The sequence below is a fragment of the Notechis scutatus genome, chromosome 4 (assembly GCF_049901735.1).
Source record: "Notechis scutatus isolate UNSWTSFEM ecotype Mainland chromosome 4, rNotScu1.2, whole genome shotgun sequence".
Lineage (NCBI taxonomy): Eukaryota > Metazoa > Chordata > Lepidosauria > Squamata > Elapidae > Notechis > Notechis scutatus.
Genome location: NC_142012.1, coordinates 8,876,037 through 8,903,000, shown reverse-complemented (window position 1 = coordinate 8,903,000; position 26,964 = coordinate 8,876,037). Strand labels below are relative to the sequence as shown.

At 42.4% G+C, this 26,964-nt stretch overlaps 1 protein-coding gene across 5 annotated transcripts in view; it reads left to right on the top strand.

The window, feature by feature from the left end:
- The first annotated feature begins 12,186 nt into the window (after nt 1–12,186).
- The window catches only part of RUFY3 (RUN and FYVE domain containing 3), a 62,615-nt gene continuing 47,837 nt past the window's right edge, over nt 12,187–26,964 (top strand). The window contains exons 1-2 of one of the 5 annotated variants that reach the window (XM_026676484.2): nt 12,649–12,961; nt 25,810–25,863. In XM_026676484.2, coding sequence (XP_026532269.1) covers nt 12,784–12,961; nt 25,810–25,863 — 232 coding nt within the window. In that variant the 5' untranslated portion in view covers nt 12,649–12,783. Of the gene's footprint in view, nt 12,962–25,809; nt 25,864–26,964 lie in introns of all 5 variants that reach the window. The other 4 variants (XM_087962720.1, XM_026676482.2, XM_026676483.2 and 1 more) reach the window with 4 other exon arrangements.

The window sequence follows — 26,964 nt, the reverse complement described above, 5'->3', positions numbered from 1 at the left end:
CCGGGTCAAGGCGAGGCTTCCCCGCACCCCCAGGCCGGCTGGGCCCGAGCTGGCTTGATCCGCGGAGAGGCGGCGACGAGGCGAAGTTGCCTGGTTGGCCGCGCGGGGGGACCTGCCTGCCGTGCGCCCTTGGAGAGGCCGAGGGGTACCCCGCGCTTGGCCGGCATGGAGAGCTCCGGCGGCCGCAGCGCCCAACGCCGGGAGGCCGTCGGGGAAGCGGACGGGGAGGGGAGGAGGAGGAGGAGGCGCCGCCGGACTCGCCTCCTTTTTCCTCCTCTACCCCGGCCGGGGAGGAGGCGCCGCCACCGCCGCGCCCGGAGCGCAGCCCCAGAGCGCTTGGCGCGCCGCGCCGCCGGGCCCTCGTGGCGACCCGTTGCCGGTCCTGCTCAGCTACATCGGGCCGGAGCCCGCCCAGCCGCGAACCGGTGGCGCTCGTGAGTAGTAGCAGCCCCGCAACTTGGGGTGGGTGGGTTCTTCTTCCCCGTGGGTGGGATCTGGGCTCCCATTATCCCCAGCGCGGGGTGGATGGGTGGGTAGAGAGTCTCTGCTGTCAAAAGGTTGAGGAGCCGGACTCCACAGTCCATAGATGCCTCTTTCTGGTTGGCGCACCCTGCTTTCTGCACCCCCCCAAATCCTTCAAGAGAAGATTCCCTTCCTACTCCTTCCTCTGTGTGTGTGTGTGTGTGTGTGTGTGTGTGTGTGTGTGTGTTTCTGTGTATGTTCTCACCCCGCCCTTTTTAAAATGATTTTCTCCAAAGCCTAGGTGTGAACTGGCTACCCTCCCTCCTCACTCACCCTTCCTGTGTGTGTATATGTGTGTGTAACTGTGTGTGTATGTTTGTGTGTGTGTGTGTGTGTGTGTCAATCCCTTTTTTAGGTTCTTTCCAAAGCCTGGGTGTGAATGGCTATCCTCCCTCCTCACACCCTCCTCTGTGTGTGTGTATGTGCGTGTGTTCCTTTTTTGGGGAGGTCTTCTCCAAAGCCTGGGTGTGAATGCCCTCCTCACTAACCCTCTTGTTGTGTATGTGTGACTTTGTGTGCAGGTGTGTGTATACCCTTTTTGGGGTGTCTTTTCCAAAGCTTGGGTTTGAATGGCTACCCTCCCTCATATCCCACTGCCCCTCTCTGTGTGTATATAAGTGTGTGACTCTTTATTGTGTGTTTATGGTGGCTAAGGGTTGACACTGACATGGTGGAATATAAACAGCACCTACAATACTTTGAAAACATCCACTTAAAGCTGAACACTGGGAAAAAAATAAATTCTCTCTTTGAAATGTAGAAGAAACTTAAAATGAATAACAGGACATGAATTTTTCTGCAGAATGAAAGTTTCCTTTTGCTTTTAGATTGGAAAATTCCTCTTTGGGGGGGATAAATCAGGCCTCAAAGAAAGTAAAGGTGGTCCTTGACAATTGAGCCCAAAATTTCCATTGCTAAGCAAGACAGTTGTTAAAATGCATCCCCTTTTATGACCTTTTTTGCTGCAGTTGTTAAGTGAAACATGCTGTCATTAAGTGAATCTGGCTTCCCACACTGACTTTGCTTGTCGGAAGCCTGCTGGGAAAGTTACAAATGGTGATCACGTGACCCCCGGGGACAGTGAAACTGGCGTAAGTACATGCCAGTTGCCAACTGCTGGAATTTTGATCAGGTGACCATAGGGAAGGTCACAATGGTGGTAAGTGAAAAACGGTCATAAGTCACTTTTTTCAGTACCATTATAACTTGAAATGATCCCTAAATGAACGATTGTAGGTCAAGGACTACCTATAATGACAAACCAGTTCTGTGCATCCCCAAGGAAACAATATGGAAATGTTTGTAAAGTAAATGGGAACTCAGATAGAGTCAAAGTGAGTCTTTGCTTAATTTAGTCAAGAGGAGAATTGACTCTGACAAAAAAAGATTTTCTATGTTTCTGTAACGCTAATTACCTTTTTCAATTGGTAGAAGAACATAGGAGTGCTCCAGGGATGTGATAGAAGCAGAATTGCACTGTTTTTATAGTAGTAATTGAGGGTATTCAGTGTGCAGGAATTTGTTTATAATCTGACCAGGTGCAATTTGTACTGCTTATCATGCATTTAGGTCTTTTCAGTACAAAAAAAAATAAGGTGGTTTTTTTTTGTCCCTTAAGAGAATTACTATCAGTCCCCATAAAACATTTTGTTCTATTTCTGGGTGATCATTATACAGTATAAATCAGTCAGGGTTTTTTTCCTTCTTCTATTCAGTCGTGTCCAATTCTTGGACATTGCCTGGACAAGTTTGTGCAGTTTTCTTGGCAAGGTTTCCCAAAAGTAGTTTGTCATTGCCTTCTACCTATGGTTGAGAGAAAGTGAATAGCCCAACGTCACTCAACTGACATTGTGTCTAATAGCAATAGCACTTCGGCTTATATACCGCTTCACAGTGCTTTTACACAGTGCTTTCTAAGTGGTTTACAGGACTACCTGTGTGTAGGTTTTGCTTTTTTTAATTTTTCTTTCTATCTTAGCTTTTGTGTGTTCTTTGGTCTTAAATAACCAGACAGGTACATTGCTTCAGCAAAAGAAAGCAGGCAGACTAAAGAATTTTAAGACATTTATTATAAATGTATTTGTATACGTTTTATTTATACATTTATACAAATCATAAATATAATTGCAAGAGGAAGAATAGCAAGAAATAAGAAAATATTTGTTGCTTTCTAAACATACTCTTCCATATCTAGGTGGTTTCCTTATATTGGGTTCTATTTGTAGACGGTGCACATAATTACAAAGTGAACAAAACATTGCCTCTCCCCGCCAAAAATCAAACCATTAAAAACAATTTGCTTAAAGTAATAAAAACTTTTCATGGATGCAATATTTAAAGGCCTGACATGTGGTGGTGTTACTTTCAGGGATTGAGAGCTCCTAGTGAACAGATTGATATGGAAGAAGATGTACTTAGTGGTTAATTGATTTTGTGCCATTATCCAGTTGGTGCTGAATCTTACATAGATAGATCTTACATGGGCTTTAAAAGAATTTAAACAGCAGGGTTATCAGGAGTTCAGATAGAAAGCAGGAGACCATGAGTTCAGGTCCCACATTTGCCATGAAAATCAGCTGGGTAAATTTGGGCCAATCACCAGGAGACTGTGAGTTCTAGCCCCCCCTTAATGCATGAAGCCAGCTGGGTGACTTTGGGCCAATCACCAACATACTGTGAGTTCAAGTTGTACCTTTAGGCATGAATTTCACACGGCTGACTTTGAACCAATCACCAGGAGACAGTGAGTTCTAGTCCTGCCATACGCATGAAATCCAGCTGGGTGGCCTTAGGTCAGTTAGCCCAACACACCTCACAGTGTTGTTGTTATGGGGAAAGTAGGAAGAGGAAGGCGGGTTGGGTATGTTCTTTGTTTTATTTGTAAAAATAATAAAGGCAGGATATAAATAAATAATAAATGAGAGGTGCGGTGGCCTAGAGGTGGTGTCAGGATTCCAGCAATCGCTCTAATTAGATCATGATTCTTGAGCCAAACTTCAAAAAACTTCAAAGGATTTATTAGAGGCGACATACTGGCACTGCCCTGTATGTCGCCTTTAATAAATCCTTTGAAGTTTTTTGAAGTTTGGCTCGAGAAACATGATCTAATTAGAGCGATTGCTGGAATCCTGACAGCAAGCCAACTCTGGCATACATAATTTACAGTCACCCGTGACTCTGTTTCCCCCCTCCCCCTGGGGTGTCTCATAAACCAGATTCTCCAATTGAGCACATTCACAGCCTGGGTATCATCATTCACGTTCTCCAATTAAATATATTCACGGGGAAAAGCTCTGGTATTTTAGTTACAACCTTTTAAACGTAAGAGTTGGAACGTACTTTCACTTTCAAATTGCTGCACTGCTCTTTCAGATTTCCTTCCTCCCCTCCCCCCTTTTTTATGTGAACTACTAAAACAGGCATAGGAATGTTTTATGAGTTGACATTCGGCTCCTCTCACTTCTTGAAGATGACCTGTATAAAGCAAAAACAAATTGAGTGCAGATATAGAATTTAGGGTTGCAACCCCACCCCCTCGGCCTTGGTTGGCTTGGTTTTATGAGTTGATAGGTGGAGCTCTCACTTCATAATCAGGAGGCTGTGAGTTTGATCCTAGGTAGAGGTAGATATTTCTCTCTCTGGGCACGATGAATATATACCTGCTGAATATAAGTCCACATTGGCGACAGGAAGGGCATCTGGCCAGTAAACACTCAGCTCCATTCAGATGCCCAGACTCCACCCCGCAAGGGATTATGGGGTCATTAAAAGAGGATGATGATAAATACATAATAAATAAAAGTAATAAAAATGAATCAATTATCAATTGATTACGGCTGCAAACAAGGATGTTTGCCTGGGATGCTTATAGAGACAAACAGATTACACAGTAGAAGCTAACTGGCAGTTGAAATACAAGTTTTACCAGTCAGATATCATGTTGCTCATACACTTGAAGAGTGAACGAAGCAGAAGGCTAATTTGGACCAAATGTTGGTGAATCAGACATTTATTTTTATGCAACTGTTTGAGAAACTGAAAGGGAGAGCATATGTGTTCTATCTTAAGTCAAGGAAGGTGCCAGAACAAGAATGAAAACTTGGAAGATCTTAACCACGTTTCTCTTTCAACATTATCTCCTTTTTCCCCACACTGATCCTGCACATAGCCTAGGTATGAAATTGGTAGTTAATTTTATTACTGGGAAACCATTAAGTAGCATACAACGGGTAGCCAGGTGCGTGGTAAGTTATTTCAGGGGGCTAACTTTGATCATGTTTCCATGACTACTGTCCTGTTTTCCCTGAAAATAAAACCCAAGTGGAAAATAAGCCCTAGCATGGGTTTTTTTAAAGAATGCTTGTAATATATGCCCTACCCTGAAAATAAGCCCCGGTTAAGATTGTCAGCCAGACAGACACATTTGGAATGGTATTTCCCCCAAAATAAGACCTAATTGGTAAATAAGCCCTAATGCATCTTTTGGAGCAAAAATCAATATAAGACCCAGTCTTATTTTTAGGGAAACACTGTATCCATCTACTGCTTACTGATTTTTTTTTTTAAAAAAATCTTGCCCAATCAAAGAGCAGTTTGCGTCATTAATTTTAATAAGGACTAGGAGTCGATGTGAAATGGAGGGTAGCATGGCTTGATTTTCAAGTTCTGTACAAGCTCTATATAAAGCCCAAAGCATTTTGCTGCCTACACAGTGCATAAAAGTAGTCAGGTAGATTTAAAGTGTTTTGACAGTCCGTGTCACAAATAATGCCCGTAATGTGCTTTTCTGCTTAGGAAATTAGTTTCATTGCTATTTTAGGTACTAGGAAAACAATTCTTTCCAGGGCTTTGCCTCTCTAGATCAGGAAACATCAAGCTCTTCATGGCTGGAGTGTTTGAGAGCCACGATGAATCCAATAAAGATGCAAAGTAGGTGGGTCAAGATCTTCTCTTTCATGTGTGCAGGTTGGTGGGTTTGGGGTGTAATGGAATGCAAAGCTGAGCTTGGAGAAAGATAGGAGACAGATGTTAAGAGGAAAAGAAAGGAGCGGAGCATTAAAGAACAACTGGAGAAGAGATAGTCCCAAGATGGAAGAAAATGTGAGAAAGGAACTCAACCCTGCCTTGATTTTGTTGCGTATAGCAGCGGTCGCCCCACTGGTGGGCGACCGCTGCTATGCTGGTGGGCCATGAGAAAATTTTGGTGGGCCGCAGAGAAATCTCACCCCCACAAAGCAATTAATCCAGGCTGAGCAGCCCACATGGCCCGCGGGAACCCTCCCCGCCCACTCACTCCTTACCTGGTAAACTTGCCTGCTAAATTGCTATTTTTCCTTTTTCCGACCATCATCTGTTCTGCTGTGCCGGGAGATTTAGGTTAGCTAGGAAGCAGGAAATGGTTGGATTTCTTGCTTTCTAGCTAGTCTTTAGATCTTCGGCTCAGCGCAGCCAAACCTCCCTTAGGACTGAAGGTTTGCTTGCAAGCAAATTCAGTGCAGACTCATGGCAAGTATATTTGAGAGACTGAGCTAGCCGATGGCAGATAGATAGATCACTGAATGATTCTGTGAGCAACTCAATCTGCCTGCTTTGCCTGAATTTGGGTAAAGGTTGCTCTTTTTATAATAAAAAACTCAATATTTACATGCATGGTGTGTTGTGAGTTCATTTTGTGAGTTTGCTTGCTAGCAAATTTTATGAGTTTGCTTGCAAGCAAATTTTATGTGACAGACTGAGCTAGCCAATGGCAGATAGACTTCTGAATGAATCTGTGATTCTGTGAGCAACTCAATCTGCCTGCTTTGCTTGAGTTTGGGTAAAAGTTGATCTTTTTTAATAAAAAAAATTCAATATTTATATAAATATTTATAATATTTACATACAAGCCATGCCCAGCCAGTCACATGACCACCAAGCCACACCCACAAATTAGACCATGCCCACAGAACCGGTTAGTGGTCCCTGGGATCTAAAATTATGAGTTTGGTGGTCCCTGAGGTCCAAAAGGTTGGCGACCCCTGGCGTATAGGATTGAATAATATGTAGAATTCGAAGGGATCTTGGAGGTCTTCTAGCCCAACTCTCTGCTCAAGCAGGAATCCCTATACCATTCCAGATAAGTGGCTATCCCTCTCTTGTTGAAAACCTCCAATAATGGAGTAGCCACAACTTCTGGAGGCAAGTAGTTCCACTGATTAATTGTTTTAACTGTCAGGAAATTTCTCTTTACTTCCAGGTTGCTTCTCACCTTTGATTAGTCTCCATCCATTCTTCTTGTTCTGCCTTCAGGTGTTTTGGAGAATAGGTTGACTCCCTCTTCTTTGGGGCAGCCCTTCAAATATTGGAACAGTGCTATCATGTCATTCCCTAGTTGCGTGATGGCGAACCTATGGCATGTGTGCTGGAAGTAGCACGCAGAGCCATTTCTGCCATGCACGCGAGCTGTTGCCCGGATCAAATCCACTGCGCATGCGCATGCCCCACCCCCTCACCAGCCAGTTGATTGTCAGGTATCTGCCATGTATGCGCGGGGGGAGATGCGTGTGTGGGAGATGCACATGCATGTACGGGGAGCGGGGGTGGGTGGGTCGCGCGGGCATTGCATTATGGATGCAGGCACACGTACGTGCGCTTACACGCTTTCGGTACATGACGACGAAAAGGTTAGCCATCACTCCCCTAGTCCTTTTTTCCCCATTAAATTAGACATATCCAGTTCCTGCAACCATTCTTCATATGTTTTAGCCTCCAGTCCCCTCTGTTGCTCTTCTCTGCACTCTTTCTATCTAGAGCAGGGGTGTCAAACTCAAGGCCCGGGGGCCAGATCTGGCCCACGGGGGTTCTTAGATCTGGCCCACGAGGCCACCCTGGAAACAGCGAAAGACTGGCCCGCGGGGCCTCTGCCAGTGAAAACAAAGTTCAGGAGGGCCACACAAGGCCCTGCCAAGCTCTGTTTTCACTGGTAGAGGGTTGCAGGAGGCTGTCGCAGCGGAAAAAGGAGCTAGTGAGGCCTGCAGGTAGCCCTCCTGAGCTCGGTTTTTGCTGGCAGACAGTTGCAGGAGGCCGTTGCAGGCGAAAACGGAGCTACAGAGCCCTCTTTCGTTGGCAGAACGCTTCGGCCACCATAGGCGCCCCCGATATGAGTGACATTGAGCTGGCCACGCCTACCCTGGCCACGCCTACCCTGGCCCCCTGTGGTCAAACACAATCCTGATGCGGCCCTCAATGGAAATCGAGTTTGAGACCCCCTGATCTAGAGTCCCTTTTTTTTATATCATGGTGACAAAAACTGGAGGCCTTCCCGTGGCGTATAAAGTGGTATTAAGACTTCACGGTGATCTTGATTCTTTATCCCTCTGTTTATGCAGCCTAGGACTGTGTTGGCCTTTTTGGCAGCCCCTGAATCAGATCTGAAGCGTTGCACAGCTATTTAATACAGCTATTAAAATGTGTTTGTCAGGGCCAAAGTGATAGATACACTGTTTGTTGTACACTATTACCAAGAAGTTTGTAAATATTTTTGTAGAGGAAATGTGTGATTGGTCGGGATTTAGTTCAGCAGGAATCGAAAAGTAGAGATGTGCAAACTTTTCAAGTTTGAACTCAAAATATTTCCTGCTTTACTGGAACAGTAAGAATAGGGCCCAACCTCATCAGAAGAATTCTAACTATTTTGGAAGGTGTTCCTGGTTGAAAGTATTGTGTTTTCAGCTTGAAACTGCTGTTTCCATGTTGGGACACTTCAGTAAGATTAATCAGTGTTACAGGAGATATTTAACCTAGAAATAAGGATACATTTTCTGACAGTGAGAACAATCAACCAATGAAACAAGTTGCCTTCAGAGGTTTTGGCTTCACTAGAAGCTTTCAAGAAGAGACTGGACAGCCATTTGTCAGAAATGGTATATAGGTCTCTCCTGCTTGAGCAGGGGGTTGGACTAGATCAGGGGTGGGCAAACTTTTTGGCTCGGGGGCCTCATTGACTTTTAAAATTTGACAGACGGGCCGCCACCTGGTGTCGAAATGCCTGTCATTACAAGTCAAAATCAAATGAATGCAATCATTCAATCATTCACATCAAACCTTAATTCTGTACCAATCTTCGGCGGGCCGGATTAAAAAGACCAACGGGCCGGATGTGGCCCACGGGCCGTAGTTTGCCCACCCCTGGACTAGATGATCTACAAGTTCCCTCCGAACTCTGTTGTCGTTATTATTGCCTAAATAAAAGCAAATAAACAGAGAATGGAGGCGGGTGGGGGAAAGAGCCAAGATAGAGAAACACAAATAAGCATATATAGCAATCCATCTTAAATCTTCTTGTGGATTCCCTGCCAAAGGCTTGATGCTAGATAACAAAGACTTTGCAATATTTAGACTGTATGAAAAACCTTTTATCAGTAAGTAGACAGTCAGCATAAAAATTACTTGAAGATCAGGAGATTGCTACTGGAAGGGGAAGAATGAAGTTTTGATGCAATGTTGTCTACAATCTTCAGTATAAAAGAACATGGGTTACAGGTTCTTCCTCTGATGTGTTACAAGGAGAAACACACTGAGGCCAGGGCAATTTGCAGGACAAGTAATCCTCTACTAGTTCACCAGCAGGCTGTGAGTTTCTAGTCCCATTTTAGGCATGAAAGCTGCTGGGTGACTTTGGGCCAATCCCCAGGAGTCTGGGAGTTCTAGTCTTGCCTTAGGCATGAAAGCCAGGTGGGTGATTTTGGGCCTGTCACTGTCTCTCAGCCCAACCCACTTCACAGAGTTGCTGTTGTGGGGAACACAGGAGGATGAAGGAGTACTATATATGTTCTCTACCTGTAATAAAGGCGGGATAATAAATAAATAAAAAGCAAATTTAAGCCACTCATTAAACGGGAGTGACTCTACTTCCAGCAAGATCGGAAATGGGTCGAAAGAACTTGTTCTGACAAGGTCGGAATCGTTGCTTTGAAGTGGAGGTGTTTTGAATGCAAACTGTTTTGTACACCAGTACTAGTAAGAGTAAAATAACAGGTGAGATAGCAAAGATCCGAGATAGCACTGAAGAAACCAAACTGAAGCCAGATGAAGTAATAATGTTATGAAATAACAAGCAGTTTCCTTAATTAGATAATAAGCAGTTTGTAACACCTGTTTCTGAATTCTAATCCTTAATACCCTTGCGCAAAGAATGCACTGATGTATTTTCCCACCTATATTACTGAATAAAGGTTTTTCTGATATATAATGATTTTAATGTATGCTTCTGGTTACACAATTTCTGTGAATGTAATTCCTAGGAAACGTTTTATATCGTAGGAAGCGCAATGACAATAAACTAAACTAAACTAAAACTAATAAGGAAATTATATTCATAGGCTCTCATGTGTTGGCAGAAATCTGATATTCACTATTCTCTCACTGAATGACTTGGTTATAATTTTTGTGTTAAAGAGTCCTTTAATTGTAAACTCTGGCAATTGAACTTGCTACAAAATAAAGCTGGAACCTTAGCATAATTTTGATTTGCAGGGCCTTAAAGGCCTGGAAATTGTCTCTTACTTTATAGAAGGTGTGTGTGTAATAGAATAGAATAGAATAGAATAGAATAGAATAGAATAGAATAGTAGAATAGAATAGAATAGAATAGAATAGAATAGAATAGAATAGAATAGAATAGAATAGAATAGAATAGAATAGAATAGAATAGAATAGAATAGAATAGAATAGAATAGAACAGAACAGAATAGAATATAGAGTAGAGTAGGATAGGATAGGACAGGACAGGACAGGACAGGACAGGACAGAATAGAATAGAATATAGAGTGGAGTGGAGTGGAATGGAATGGAATGGAATGGAATTAGAATAGGATAGAATAGAATAGAATAGAATAGAATAGAATAGAATAGAATAGAATAGACACACAAGGAATTTGTCTTGGTGCAAATGCTCTCTGTATACATTCGTCAAGATACATTCGTCAAAAGTCAAGAATCATAAGGTACAACAATGATAATAATAGGGTATAATAAGCAATCAAATCATACTAGGAAACAGTCAATATTGGACTTATGAAAGATTACAGGTAGTCCTAATTTCTGTTGCTAACTGAGACAGTTGCTAAGTGAATTTTGCTCCATTTTATGACCTTTCTTGACACAGTTGTTAAGTGAATCACTGCAGTTGTTAATTTAGCAAAATGAACCTGGCTTCCCCATTGACTTTACTTGTCAGAAGGTCTCAAAAGGGAGAATCACATGACCCCAGCACACAGCGACCATCGTAAATATGACTCCGTTGTCAAGCGGCTCATTTTTGATCACATGACCATGGAGATGCTTCAATGGTCGCAAGTGAGAAAAATCGTAAGTTGCTTTTTTCAGTGCCGTTGTAGCTTTGAATGGTCACTGAATGAACTGTTGTAAGTTGAGAAATAGCTGTATATTTACTTCAAACATGTTCTTAATGGCAGGTTCAAGCAAGATCTAAGATGACTTTGGAACAGCTGTTTTGTTATTCAGGTTAGTCATTTATTCTCTGTATGAAGCGTCTTTTGATCATTTAATCAAAATCAATGGATGGATCACATATCAATCGACGGACAATTTCTTTTGGGTCATATCTCACTCAGTTTTTATGAAAATAATTCCAGATTAAACATAATAAGCAATAACGAGTGTCTCCAGGAACTGGAAATTGAAGTCTCTTTTTCCGTATTATTCTCTTGGGAGGTAAATAAATCTGTTTACAGTAGCTGCAAACTGAGGTTAAAATTTTACTACAGACTGAGGTAAAATTTTATTACAGACTGATCTGTTCTGATGCACCGGTGATCTTTTTGAGACTAATCGGCGTTGGCTATAAAAATATGCCGTCACCCTCTTTGCAAACATGCTGTGGTTGATCCATTGCTCAACTTGCAAATAATATGTGCATGCCAACACTGGGTATTTAGCAGAATCCCTTCTCAATATTTTTCCCCCTGACATGGATGCTAAATACGTATGAAACGGATACATTTAGTGGACACAGTCTCCCCATTCAGAAAACGGGCCTCTGCAAAAGAATAAACACGTGTGCTAAAGATGTTTTGAAAATGGTAAACATCTGAGGTTGATCCCAAAGGTGTTTTTTTTCAGGAGGCAATTGGACTTTCTGGTTTTTTCCTTTTGAAGATGTTTCCCTGCTCATCCAAGAAGCTTCTTCAGCTCTGACAAGACAGTGGGAAATGGAAGGATTTATATTCCTTGCAGACAGCTGGTCATTTGCATCCTTTTTTGAGGGTCGTTGAAGCACCTGGAGGTTTAAAGTCTGTGTCCTCAGGGTCACCTGAGTAGTGCAAATGGTTCTTGTAGTCTGCAATTTTTTTTCCCTCTGGAAATCCCTTCCTACTCCCACATCATTCAAAGGGTACTCATCCCAAATTGTAAGGCTAAAAGGTTGATCTAAAGCATGTTTATATCTCTTTGTGCCTGGAGGAGGGTTAGACCAGCTCGGCTTAAGTAGAGATGCTGAGGACGCAATCGGCTGAGTTTTTTTCTCCAGCATCTATGAAGCATCTCGGGAATTGCTTGCCGTACAGCGAGAGCAAGCTGGTCACATGAGTCTGAATTTTCATTTTAGTTCATTAGTCAGCCATTTTGGTCAACACCCTCTTTAACTGCGCACAATCCAATCCTATTATCTTTCTGAATCTGGGTTGATCGGAAGGGGGCAAGAGAGAGAGAAAGAGAGAGAGAGAGAGAGAGAGCAGCTGTAGATCTCAGTGGATCCAGGGTATCTTTTCTTCTCTTTGTGGTTATTGTTCTTTGTTTTGCCTTTTTTTTTTTTTTTTTTAAAGACAAGGCTTTTTCTGAGATAGCCAAGAGGGCTGATATATATTTTTTTTCCTCCACCCCCCTGCTCTCCTGATGCAGAGGCCGTGCGCGAAGGGGTTATTCAGGAATAATAGCTCCTAGTCACATCGAGCGCGCGTGCAGGGCTGTGCAGCTTTGCAGAAGAAAACCAGAGGAAGGAAAACAGACGAGAAAGGGCCCTCTTTTTTCCCCCTTCCCCTCTGCTTTGCTTTCCTCAAAGTAGTGCATTGTCTGATCTCCAGCAAATCTTTCCCGGGCCGGCCACCAGCGATAGAATTTTTTTTTTTTTTCTCTTCGAGGGGAAGGCTTTTTGTTTTCTTTCCTCCCCCTTCTCCTTTTTATGGTTATTTTTTTTTAAATTTTCGCTTGGTTTTATTTTTATTTTCCCCACATCGGCTTTATTGTTGTATCAGCTGAGTCATCATGTCCGCTCTGACGCCTCAAAGCGATACGCCGACTCCCACCACAGACAAGATCACCCAAGCTGCCATGGAAACCATCTATTTGTGCAAATTCCGGGTGTCGATGGATGGAGAATGGCTCTGTTTGAGAGAACTGGATGACATCTCTCTTACGCCTGACCCCGAACCGAGCCAAGAAGGTACGGTTTGCCCGAGCTGACAGGCAACCCTAGGTTGTTGCGGTACAAAGCGGTATTAGGGTTTGTGATGTGTGCATTCCCACCGCCAAACAAAGCCGTTTTACTGTACGTGGAATGACTTATTTCATTTAAATGTGGTCCATTATGTGGACTCTGATTTAAAAACAACAACAACAGCCCCTTTGTGGAAAACAGAAGGGGTGGTTAAAAGTGAAGGTCAACAGCCGGGAAAAATGGTTGGATTATTCTGTTTTTCTAGGCACCTGCGCTCTTTGCAGCAAGATCTAGCAGAATAACCTGAAGCTGTGCCTTCTCTTCTGCGCTGGAAGGAAAATTCATCTTGATATCTAAATCTCAGCCGTCTAAACTGCCACTATTATTATTTTTAGAAAAAGGGGTTCATTTTTTTTGTAGAGAACAGTGCCCAAAAATAATGGGGTTAGGTGCAACATTATTAATTAATGTGATGTAATGGGGTTAGCTGTAATAATGAGGTTAGGGAATTGGAGGCTAAAACAAAAGAATGGTTGCAGGAATTGGGTATGTCTAGTTTGATGAAAAGAAGGACTAGGGGTGACATGATAGCAGTGTTCCAATATCTAAGGGGTTGCCACAAAGAAGAGGGAGTCAAGCTATTCTCCCAAAAACCTAAAGGCAGGACAAGAAACAATGGATGGAAACTAATCAAGGAGAGAAGCAACCTAGAACTAAGGAGGAATTTCCTGACAGAACAATTCATCAGTGGAACAGCTTGCCTTCAGAAGTTGTGGGTGCTCCATCAGTGGACGTTTTTAAGGAGAGATTGGACAACCTTTTGTCTGAAATGGTGTAGGGTTTCCTGCCTAGGCAGAGGGTTGGACTAGAAGACCTCCAAGGTCCCTTCCAATTCCTTTATTGTGCTGTAGCAGTTGATCTAAAAAAACCAATGCCACTTATGGGTTATGAAAGGAATGATATGGTTTTAAAGTTTAGATGTCGTAAATAGATAATGTGTCATTTGGGACTTTTTAGAGATACTTCATGGTGGTCTATTTTGACGGGAGAGGAGATAAGTAGGAAATTATATGGGGTTATAGGATTATTTATCGTTTGGCAAGGAGATGCAGGAAATAGAATTGTAAACAGTAAAGGGTATTATTTAATCTCTAGTTTCAAGGTTTCATTTTAAAAGCAGGAAGCAGCCGGTGAAGGTGATTTGAATTTAGTTCCCTCTTTAAATCTCTCGTGACTGCTTTTTATCTGAACATTTTCCTTGAAGCAAAGTGAAAGCTTCTAGGGTTGTTGTTTTTTTTTTTGCAATATCATGCCCCAGTGTAATGGTCACAGGTGTGGAAGCCATCTGCTGTTTGACAGTTATCACAATGGGCAACCTTGTGTTTGATACCTGAGCCCATTTCAAGGCGAGGATGATCTCCTGTATAAAATCCAAAGTTACCTCAGGCTGTTTCTCATTCCTTACTTTCACAGAGAGTAGCCAGTTCATTTTCTTTATTGATTTGCATCCCTGACCCAGACATATGAAGCACAGGTTCTCTGCTCAGTTGCCATCTGATGTGGCTTTCCCAATGGTGCTTTTTCAAGAGGCAACTGGACTTTCTTTGTTTTTCCTTGAAGATGTTTTGCTTCTCATCCAAGAAGCTTCTTCAGTTCTGACTGAATTTCAGAGAATGGAAGGATTTATATTCCTTGTGGTCATCTGGTCGTTAGCCCTCTCTCTGAAAGTCATCGAGGCCACTTGGAGCTTTATCTGTAATCTCAGGGTCACCTGAATAGAGGTAGTCCTTGACTTATGACCACAATGGAGCTCAACATTTCTGTTGCTAAGGGAAACATACGTTAAGTGAATTTTGCCTCATTTTATGTCTTGCCACAGGTGCTAAGGGAATCCAGTTAAGTTAGTAACACCGTTGTTAAGTGAATCTGTCGGAAGGTCGCAAAAGGGGAATCACATGACCCCGGGACACTTGCAACAGTCATAAGTGTGAATCAGTTGCCAAGCGTCCAAATTTTGATCACATGGTCATGGGGAAAGTTGCAACGGTTGTAAGTGTGAAAGAGAGTTGTAAGTCACTTTTTTTTCAGTGCCGTGGTAATTTTGAATGCTCACTAAATGAATCGTTGTAAGTCAAGGATTACCTGTACTGCGAACAGGTGTGGAACTTTCTTGGGGCTGCTGAAAGGACTCTGTTGTGGATTGGACAATGTCGTATCCCTCCCTTTCTGTTGAGAGAGTGGGCTGTTCGATTTTGACACAGATGGCCTCTTTGACCCCTCTTTCAAACCAGCAGTCCAAAATGTGGACTTTGCTATCTTCAAAAAGAGTGGCCTTTGTCTTCTAAATGCAGATAGATTCGCTGAATTTAAATTGAACTGAAAAAAACACCTTTGGGACAATCGTAACCGAGAATCTCCATAGACACTTAAATGACTTTGTTTTTCTCATCCCTGCTTCTAGCTGAGAACATTTCTAGATGGTTTTGATCCATCGTATAGTGGCCGTAAATTACAGGTTCCTGATAAGAATGCAGCATCCTATTTTCCTTGGGGAAATTTCACACTATAGGAAATCTAATTTTACCGTAAGGCCTCCCTGTTATGCCCTTATAGCATTCCCAGACACTTCCCTATATTTGAGACCCCAGGAAAGGGTTATTCAGTTCTTAACCTGGAAGGCAGATAAGAGGAAGTGGAAGGTAACGGAATAAAAATGAGGAAATGGTTTTAATCTATTGATTTATTTTGCAGGAGATTATCCTGTGCTTGATTTCTTTTTCATTCTTCATTGTTCTATCATCCCATTGTAATTTTAAACCATTTTTACCTGCAGACGTTGAAAAGGATGTACAGGTAGTCCTTGACTTATGACCACAATTCAGCCCTAAAATTTCTGTTGCTAAGTGAAATATTTGTGAAGTGAGTTTTGTCCCATTTTACGACTTTTCTTGCCACAGTTTAGAATAGAATAGAATAGAATAGAAGATTGGAATGGAAGAGGAGAGGAGAGGAGAGGAGAAGAGAGAATAGAATAAATGGAATGGAATAGAATAGAATACAGTGTGTGTGTGTGTGTGTGTGTGTGTGTGTGTGTGTGTGTGTGTGTATAGACAGAGAGAGAGAATGAGAATATATATATTTATATATTTATATTTATATTTATATTTATATTTATATTTATATATATATGTGTGTGTGTGTGTGTGTGTGTGTGTAAAAATAATAAAAACTTTTTTGTCACTTTGAATGTACACTAATTGGCATACATTAAAGTGAAATTTTGTTGCATACAGCTCTCAAAAAGGGTCACCACCTCTAATATACACTACATAATATAACAGAATAAATAAATAAACCATGCATATATCCACAGTTGTTCAGTGAATTGCTGAAGTTGTTAAATTAATAATACAGTTGTTAAGTGAATCTGGCTTCCCCATTGACTTTGCTTGCCAGAAGGTCACAAAAGATGAACACACAGACCCCATATCATAAATATGACTCAGTTCCCAGCAACTGAATTCTCATCATATGGCCACGGAGGTGTTCCAAGGTCATAAGTGTGAGAAATGGTCATAAGTTACTCTTTTCAGTTCCGTTGTAACTTTGAACGGACCCTAAACAAACTTGTAAATCAAGGACTACCTTTATTTAAGGTGCCACTTCCTGTTCATCTCCGATCTCCAGCATGGATGCTTTTTTTAAAGGGTTTGTTTATACAAATTTCTTCGAGATAGGACCTGGTATTCCTTAATTTCTAATAAGTGTAGCATAAGTCCATTGTAAGTTTGAACAGTTTGTTAAGTGACTGATTGGTCATTAAACAAGGACTACCTATGTAGACTTTGCTCAGCAATGAAACATTGAAGGACCCTCACTGTATTATTTTCCAATTTTCTTCCACAAGAAAATCACACTCTTCATTATTTAGGTGGTAGAAAGCCCTATGCCCCTCTGAGTTTTAAATTATTTACCACGGTGTGATTATCAGTAAAGGCAACTAAGAGGTAACAATAAGTTCACAGCATTTCTAATGCAGCCAGCATAGGAAGGTCCCTTATGGAAAACATTGCAAGATGGAAAATCAAAGGCTATTTTAAACAGCACAATTTATCTAATATCAATTCACTATTTCCAGGATTTATTTCCTCCTACCCAAACAGTTTATTTTTTAAAATCTTTTTATGGACTGCCAAGCTTGTAACCTTGGGGCCATTCCTTAAAAAAAAAAAAAAAAAGAACGTACTGTAGAAGTACTTTGGGTTTACCTAGGCCAAAGGATTTCAACTTTTTAACCCTTAACAAAATATTATTGCTCGTTGTGCATTTCGGAATATCATCGCAAACGACGTTGCCTCGCTTTCTGAATTGCTTGAGATATATATATATATATATATATATTATTTATTTATTTATTTGATTTATGTATATTATATATATGTATATTATATTATATGTATATATATATTTTGATTATCATCTAGAAGCAACTCTGGGAAGCTTACAAACCACAAACTGGTAGATATTAAAAGGATAAAACAATAAATAACAATGGTAATAAGTACAGTTAAAAGAGCACAAAGTACAGGTTGTCCTCTGCTTGCAACCACAATTGAGCTGAAAATTTCCGTTGCTAAGAAACCCAGTTAATAAGTGGATTTTGCCTCATTTTATGGCCTTTCCTGCCACTGTTGTTAAGTGAATCTCTCCAGTTGTTAAGTTAGTAACAACAGTTGTTAAGGGAATCGGGCTTCCCCGTTAACTTTGCTTGTCAGAAGTTGATCCTGCGACCCTGTGACCGTCGTAAGTATGAGTCAGTTGCCGAATCTCTGAATTTTGATCACGTGACTGTGGGGATGCTCCAACGGTTGTAAGTGTGGGGAAAAAAATCACTCCTTTCAGTGATTTCAGTGAGAGAGATCTCTGAACCAGGGGCTGCTCCAAAGAAGAGGGAGTCAAGCTATTCTCCAAAGCACCTGAAGGGAGGACAAGAAGCAACAGATGGAAACTAATCAAGGAGAGAAGCAACCTAGAACTAAGGAAAAATTTACTGACAGTGAAAACAATTAATCAGTGGAACAACCAGGGGTTGGATTCTACCAGTTCGCACCTATTCGCTAGAACCGGTTGTTAACATTCTAAGCAGTTCGGAGAACCGGTTGTTAGAAGAAATGACTGGTCTAATCCTGTAAGGAAGGCAGGAAGGAAACATTCTGGTGTTGCTTACAGAAACTGCCTCTCCATTAACCCTTATTACATTCTTGGCAGGACTAGACTTCCTGTCTCAGGAACTTCTCTGGAGTTTTTTCCCCCTCCTTTGCTGGTACTTTGCTTGTGTGGAGTGACCATTCAAAGTTACAGTGGCACTGAAAAAAGTGACTTATTACCATTTTTCACACATGACTGTTGCAACATCCCCACAGTCATGAGAGGCCAGGCGAGGAGATGTGTGCCTCGATGTGAGTGATATTGAGTTGGCCACGCTCAGCCAATAACATGACCATCAAGCCACGCCCACCAACTAAGCCACGCCCACAGAACCGGTTGTTAAAAAAAATTGAATCCCACCCCTGGGAACAACCTCCAGAGGTTGTGAATGCACCAACACTGGAACTTTTTAAGAAAAGATTGGATAACCATTTGTCTGAAGTAGTGTAGGTTTTCCTGGCTGAGCATGGGGTTGGACTAGAAGACCTCCAAGGTCCCTTCCAACTCTGTTATGCTATTCTATGCTGTGCTATTCTATGCTGTTCTGTTCTGTTCCGTATAAGGGAGAGGTGGGGACTTTTTGTAATCCAATAGCCACCTCCAGAATGGTGCATCTCCATTAGGGCCTGTGGCCAACTGATGGAGCCTCTTCTTCAGGCTCTTGGGAAGGTCAAAAGTGGGCTACAGATCTCATGTAAGGGGCGGGAGGGGAGGAAGTTCCAAACCATGGCCAAAAAGGCTGTTCTCTTGGACCCCGCCAGCAGAATTTCCTTTACCAATGAGGTCCACATAAGTGTGACCGTTGGGATGAGACAGTTCCTCAGGTAGCCCGGACCCCCTAATCCTGTTGTGTGGAGCTCAGTCTTAAGGAAATATTACAGGTAGTCCTCGACTTAGAACAGTTCACTTAGTAACCGTTCAAACGGCACTGAATAATTGTGAATTTGTGACCGTTTTTCACACTTACAACCGTTGCAACGTCCCCTGGGTCACGTGATCCAAATTCAGACGCTTGGCGACTGACCCTGGTTTATGACCGTTGCTGTGTCCCGGGGTCATGGGATCCCCTTTTGCGACCTTCTGACAACCAGAATCCATGGGGAAAAGCCGGATTCGCTTAACAACCATGTTGCTAACTTATCAGCTGCACGGATTGGCTGCAAGAGTGGCAAGAAAAGCCGCAAAAGGGGGCAAAACTCACTGGACACATGTCTCGCTTAACAACGGAAATGTTGGGCACAATTGTAGTTGGTCGTAAGTCAAGGACTACCTGAATAAGAAACATGCCCAGCAAGTTTGGATTTGACTCTTGGTGGTGACTTCAGCTGCCATGATTCACTTAACAGCTGTGGCAAGAAAGGTCGTAAAATGGGGCAAAAACTCACTTAAGAGCTGACTTCCTTAGCAATGGAGATTTTGGGGTCGGTTATGTTGGTAAGTTGAGGACTAGCGGTGAAGTGTAATTTCTTTCTCTTCCTCTATAGCAGTGGTGGCTAACCTTTTTCAGCTCCTGTGCCGATAATTGCACATGCCAGCACCCAGAAGGCGATGCCCCCTGTGCATGTGTGCACAATTCCCGTTTGTGCGCAGTGCATCTGCACATGTGCGTGAGATTCCACCCCTTGGGCGCCGCACGTCTTTACGCATGCGTGCGTGATTCCCCCTTTGCGCACACCGCATCTGCGCATGCACGTGTGATTCCCTAGTGCGCAGCACATCCCTGCTCATGCATACATGTCTCCCGCGTACCCCCCTTCACCCCCCCTGCACATGCGCACCAGATAGCTGTCGAGCATGCGCAATGGGGCTCTTTCGGGTGACCTCTCTCTGGGGGAAATGGGTCTGCGTGCCACATCCGGCACGCATGGCATAGATTCGTCAACACAGCTTTATAGCTATCCATTCTGATACTTCTCATTCCTCATTCTGACTTTATCAGTTGCCATTTCATTAGAATTTCAGGAATCATTTGGGTGGCTATGGATCAATGACCATTATTTTGACTAGTTTGGAAAACATGCACTTATATCATACAATGTAGCCAAGGTATAAAACTTTATAGCTAATCTTTATTTGCAAGGTATATGGACTAAGCAATATTTATTCTAAATTTCCATTCTCGCATTGTCTGGAAGCTGCTAAAATTTAATTAGTCTTTGCCATTAAGCAAACACTTGGTTGAAGTGTTTATCACAGCAGTTGAAATGATATTGTTTTGGCAGATAATTCTTCCAACTTTTGTGCAGTTACTTACTGGATTCACACACTGAGCTAAGCCACAGTATCATTTACTTGGTTTCATTTTTAAAAATTACCAGTACATGGATTTATTATGAAGGTTTGCAGACTATTGTTTTTTTTTTTTACCATAATGCATGATCTCACAGAGAGACAGAACTTTATTGTCACTTCAAATGTACACTAATTGGCAGCTACGATTTACTGATGAATCCTGTTTAAGCAAAACATATTTGATATACCCGTAAATGTACTTGAATAATATTTGACATCTTGCCTTTTTTTTACTATGAGGATTGTGCACAAGATTGGCTGCCTCTAAGAAACCTTTTTTAGGAGATTGTGAAGGGAGCCTCAAGATCAGTGGTGGGATTCAAAAAAGTTTACTACCAGTTCTGTGGGTGTGGCTTGTTGGGCGTGGCGTGGCTTGTTGGGCGTGGCAGTGGAATGATACTGTAAAATCTCCATTCCCACCCCACTCCAGGGGGAAGGATACTGCAAAATCCCCCTTCCCTCCCCACCCCACTAGCCTGCTTTCCAGCTCCCTTCTCCTGTGGAAGGCAACCAGAGAAGACCCAGCCGATCAGCTGGGACTCGGGAGGCAGAGAATAGATGGGATTGGCAGGGCCAGTCAGAGGTGGGATTTCCCGGTTCTCCAAACTACTCAAAATTCCCGCTACCGGTTGTCCAGAACTGGTCAGAACCTGCTGAATGCCACCTCTGCTCAAGATGTAGCTGCTTTGCAATATTGAATTCTACCAATTTGAAGCAACATGATCATTTCTGTTTTATATTATATGTAGCCAAGCTGCCTATATTGAATATTTTGGGCTTGGTGCATCAAAAATTTGGAAAACACCACTCAAAAAGGCCACCCCTTGCAGGTCTCCAAGGAGTCCAAGCCGTGGGGAATGGCTTGATTGCTCCCAGGATCTGCCACACACTACTGTAAGTAGTCCTCAACTTACAACCACAACTGAGCCCCAAATTTATGTTGCTAAGTGAAAAATTTGTTAAGTGAATTTTGCCGCCTTTTGCGACTTTTCTGGCCGCATTTGTTAAGTGCATTGCTGCAGTTGTTAAATTAATAAGTTGGTTGTTAAGTGAGTCAGGTTTCCCCATTGAACTTTGCTTCTCAGAAGGTCGCAGAAGGGGGTCGCAGAACCCAGGGCAACATTGCAATTGTCATAAATGTGAGTTGCTTTGTCAAGCATCCGAATGTAAATCATGTGGCCATGGGGATACTGCATTGGTCATAAGTCTGAAAAATGGCCATCAGTCACTTTTTTCCAGTGTCGTCGTAAGTTCGAGCGGTCATTAAGTGAACTGTTGTAAGTTGAGGACTACCTGTACTTTCAGTTGGCATTTCTTTTTCTGATGACAGGCCCCTGCAATCTATCCGAGGCTGCTTCGGATCATGTGAGGACTTCATTCTTGAAGCAACTTTGGAGAATTCTCTTCTGAAAACGGCATGAAACACCTTGTTCTCACATGGTTTTTTGGGAGGGTCGGAGGACTGGAGACTAAAACATATGAAGAACAGTTGCAGGAACTGGGCCTGGCTAGTCTAGTGAAGAGAAGGACCAAGGGAGACATGATAGCAGTGTTCTAATATTTGAGAGGCTGCCACAGAGGAATGTGGGGTCAAGCTATTTTCTAAAGCGCCTGAAGGCCAGACAAGGAATAATGGATGGAAACTGGACAAGGAGAGATTCAACCTGGAAATAAGGAAGAATTTTCTGACAGTGAGAACAGTCAACCCATGGAACAGAAGTTGCCCTCGGAAGTTGTGGGAGCTTCATCACTTGAGACTTTCAAGAAGAGACTGGACTGCGATTTGTCAGAAATGGTGTAGGGTCTCCTGCTTGGGCAGGGGGTTGGACTTGATGACCTACAAGGTCCCTTCCTACCTCCGTTAAGCTGTCCACCATAGAGCATGGCTCTCTCGTGCAACTTTTGAAGGGTCTGGAGGCCACATGAGAGCACCCATTCTTGGATAGCCCTCTGAAAATCGTTTGAGAACAGAGCATGCTTTCGAGAACAATTGTTGCCAGATATTGGGGAATACTGGCATGTCACCCAAAACATCCTGGTGTGTCATCTTTGACATGCATGTTGTAGTTTTGCTGCCACAAGGTTAAGTAGTTTTTGAAGCAACCAAGTATCTCAAACTTTTATCAATAATGGCTGTGAGTCTCGTAAAATTGGTTTCATCCAAGCAGACTCACTTAAAAGCCATGCCTCAAAGGTCATAAAATCGAGTGTGGCTTGCTTAACAACTGCCTTGCTTCGTCCCAGGAATTCTGGTCCCGTGGTCATAAGGACTACCTGTATGTATCAGCGGATGACTAAACTCTGTATTAAAATCATTTGATGCCTACGAAATAGAGTTGAAAATGTACAGGCAACACGGTTAAATTTTTAGAAGCCAGAAAAAAGTGATTGTGTCATGTTTTTAAATGGTCAGAGGGCAAAACGACACTTCCTGAGGAAAATGAAAACAGGAATTTGGGCCCAGCATTGAACATATGCCTGTTTTTGAAATAATTGCAAGTTCATGCGTGTGTATAGATAAGATTATTAAATGTTTTCTGTGAGAGGAAGCTAGGGTGCGTTTAAGACTTTAAGTGTTTAATCATTTTGCCTCTACAGGTAATCCTCGACTAACAATCACAACTGAGCCCCAAATTTATGTTGTTAAGTATGAGACATTTCCCCCATTGTACGACCTTTCTTGCCGCAGTTGTTAAACGAATCATTGCAGTTGATAGTCACATGGTTGTTAAGTGAATCCGGCTTTCCCATGGACTTGTCAGAAGGCCGCCAAAGGGGATCACGTGAATTTTGCTAATATGATGCTGGGGATGTTACAAAGGTCGTAAGTGAAAAACAGTCAAAGTCACTTTTTTCAGTGCCTTTGTAACTTTGAACAGTCACTAAACAAACTGTTGTAAGTCGAGGGCTACCTATACTAAGGAAGATACTCTTCCCAACAAGTTGTTTTGGCTACTTAATTAAGTTTGAATTAGGATCCCAGAGAGGAAAAAAAATGTGTTATCCCAGTAAGTTGAATGTATAAATAGTTCTTATTCCCCAAGGTGGTGAATTATGGGTAATTTATATATTCCTTTTCTCTTTGGCCATTTTCATTTTGATGGAACCAATCTAGTTATAAGGTAGTCCTAAGTGGGTCGTATTCAGTAGTGGTATGCTACCGGTTTGGAGCGGTTCGATCAAACCGGTAGTAAAAAAAGCCTTAACGATCAACTGAGAGGAGGAAAAAAAGACTTGCTGAGAGGAGAAGGAACAGAAAAGCACAGGATCTGTCCTCCCACGTGTCCCTGCGCTTTTCTCTTCTTTATCCTTTCGGCTGATTGGTGCTGGGGAAAGCTGCCGGTAGTGGAACAGGTAGGATCTCACTGCTGGTCATATTCATTCTGTGATGTTATACAGACACTCTTACGACAACAGTTGGGACCAGAAAATTATAAGTAGTCCTTGACTTGCAATAGTTCATTTAGTGACCGTTTGAAGTTACAACGGCAGTGAAAAAATGTGATGTATGACCTTTTTCATCATTATTATTATTATTACCTTTATTGTCAGATTACAACATGTGTACAATGAGATTGGCTCACACTTAACAACCATTGCCGCTTCCCCATGGCCTCATGATCAAAATTCAGACACTTGGCAGCCGACTCATATTTATGACGGTTGTAGTGTCCTGGGGTCATATGATACCCCTTTTGTGAAATTCTGACCATTGGAATCAGCGGGGAAGCCAGATTCATTCAACAACAGTGTCGCTAACGTAACAACTGCAGTGATTTACTTAACATGCCAAGAAAGGTTATAAAACGGGAGGGAAACTCACTTTAACAAAGGTGACGCTTAGCAACAGAAGTATGGGGCTCAATTGTGGACGTAAGTCAAGGACTACCTGTACATTTTTTTTTTAGTGCTGTCATAATTTTGAATGGTCACTAACTGAATGGTCATAAGTTGAGAACTACCAGTACAGGTTGTCCTCAACTTACAACAGTTCATTCAGTGACTGTTCAAAGTCACAACAGCATTGATGTAAGTGACTCGTGACCGTTTTTCACTCTTACGACCCACTGCAGCATCTCCATGGTCACGTGATCAATATTCGCCCACTTGGCAACTGCCTCATATTTATGACGGTTGACGTGTCCCGGGGTCATGTGATCACCAGCTGTGAACCTCTGACAGGCAGAATCAAAAGGGAAGCCAGATTCACTTAACAACCATGTTGCTAACTTTTAAGAACTGCAGTGACTCACTGAACAACGGTGGCAAGAAAGGTCCTAAAATTCACTTAACCAATTTTCCCCCCCTTGCTACAGAAATTTTGAGCTCAAATGTGGTGGTACGTGAAGGACTACCAGTACTGAACAGGGGGCTGCCTATATCTTGATTGGTGCACAGATGGCTTGTTTTAGCATGGAGATAATTGTGCAAAATACCAGAAAATATTATTTTCCTTTTCTATTGAGGTCTCCAATAATTCTTTAAAAAATAGTTTCAGAAAAACTGGTATATATATACACAGAGGTGGGCTGCTGGGGATTTGCAGGGGTTCGGGAGAGCCCCTCACTAAGATTCTGTGCAGTTCGGAGAACCCCCAAATCCCACTCTTGGTGGCCCCGCCCACCCTCCCCTCCCCCCTCCCCGGAGTCCCCACGCGGCCTGTTTTGGATGCAGGTAAGTGCAGGGCGCTCGGGGAGGCTGAAAAACGGGCCTGTTTGGGAAGGCCGGAAATGGGCCTGTTTCCAGCTTCCAGAAAGCCTCCGGAGCCCAGGGGAGGCCATTTTTGTGCTCCCAGAGGCTCGAGGAAAGCCTCCGGAGCCTGGGGAAGGTGAAAACGCCCCCTCCCCCCCACCATGGCCACGCCCATCCGGCAACCGGGCAGAGAACCCGTTGCTAAATTTTTTGAAGCCCGCCCCTGCCTGAATTGACATGCGCTAATTACGTAGAATGAAATAATAAATCGTCTGAAAAAAATTAGAAACATCTCGAAAAGTCCCTATCTCGTTAAAAAAAGGCAGGTTACAGATTCACCGCCTTCTTAAAAAATAATTTAAAACTTCATACACTTAATATTCTTTTTTTTTGACTTGGTTAAAAAAAAGAATTCATTCTTTCCGGGTCGCTTTTAATGCTCTGTGTGACTATGCGATATCGTAATTAAAAATACATTGAAAGACTTTAAGCCTGAGATAATTCCAGTGTGTTTCCTTGTATAACAGCCTCTCTTCTCTGTTGTTCGTTTCCTTACCTTGATTATTTCCCCCCACCCACCCCTCAATCTTTTCTTTGTATCATGGCTTCCATGACATTTTTTTTCCCTTTCTTTTCCCTTTTTTTTTTTGCTGTTTGCAAAGACTCTTGGGAGGATTTGACAGATTTGGTGGAGCAATTGCGCGATGATACAGAAGGTGCGTGCCACACCAACATCTTCCTGCTCTCCTCTACATCCCATTTGCCATGGCTTTTGTCGTCTTTTGAGCTGGGTCCACGGGTTGTCACTGCAGAGTCCATGCACATCTGTTGCCCATATTGTTCTGCTATTTTCTCGGGTTAAAACTACACATTTTCTCTTAATGTAGTCCATCTCCATTGCATTCTTAATATGCACCTATCATACCTCCATTTATTCATTTTATTTCTGGGCCACCATTGGGCAGCATCCGAAGGAGCACAGAATCATTACAGATACATTTAATCATGGATAAATGGAAATAAAATACATTCTATTGGTTGACACTACATACTGGTCTCCTCTAAAGGCTAATATATGCAGGTAGTTCTCAACTTACAACCACAATTGTGCTTAAAATTTCCTCTGGGAAGTGAGACAGTTGATCAATGAGATTTGCTCTGTTTTATTACCTTTCTTGACACTGTTGTTAAGTGAATCCTTGCAGTTGTTAAGTTAGCAACACGGTTGTTAAGTGAATCTGGTTTTTCCCATTGTCAGAAGGTCGCAATAGGGGATCACTTGACCCCAGGAGAATACAACTGTCATAAATATGAGTCAGTTGCCAAGGGTCTGAATTTTGATCACGTGACCATGGGGATGCTGCAGTGGTTGTAAGGGTGAAAAATGGTCCTAACGTTTTTCAGTGCCGTCGTAACTTCAAACAGTCACAAAATGAATGGCTATATGTCAAGATCTACCTGCATACCAGAACTCCAGAAGCTGAACTCTCTCTTACTACAGTATCTTGCTATATACTTCAGTAGAAATATACAGGTAGTTCTTGACTTAACAATCACCCATTTAGTGACAGTTCAAAGTTACAATGGCACTGGGGAAAAGTGACTTATGACCAGTTCTCGCACTTGTGACTGTTGCAGCATCTCCACAGTCACGGGATCAAAATCCAGGTGCTTGACATCTGGCATGACATTAGGATCACTAGGGAAGCCAGGATCACTGAACAACTCCAGTGATTTGTTAAACAATTGTGGCCAAAAAAGGGTCATACAATCGAGCTTGCCTCACTTAACAACCACCTGGATTCAGAACAGAACAG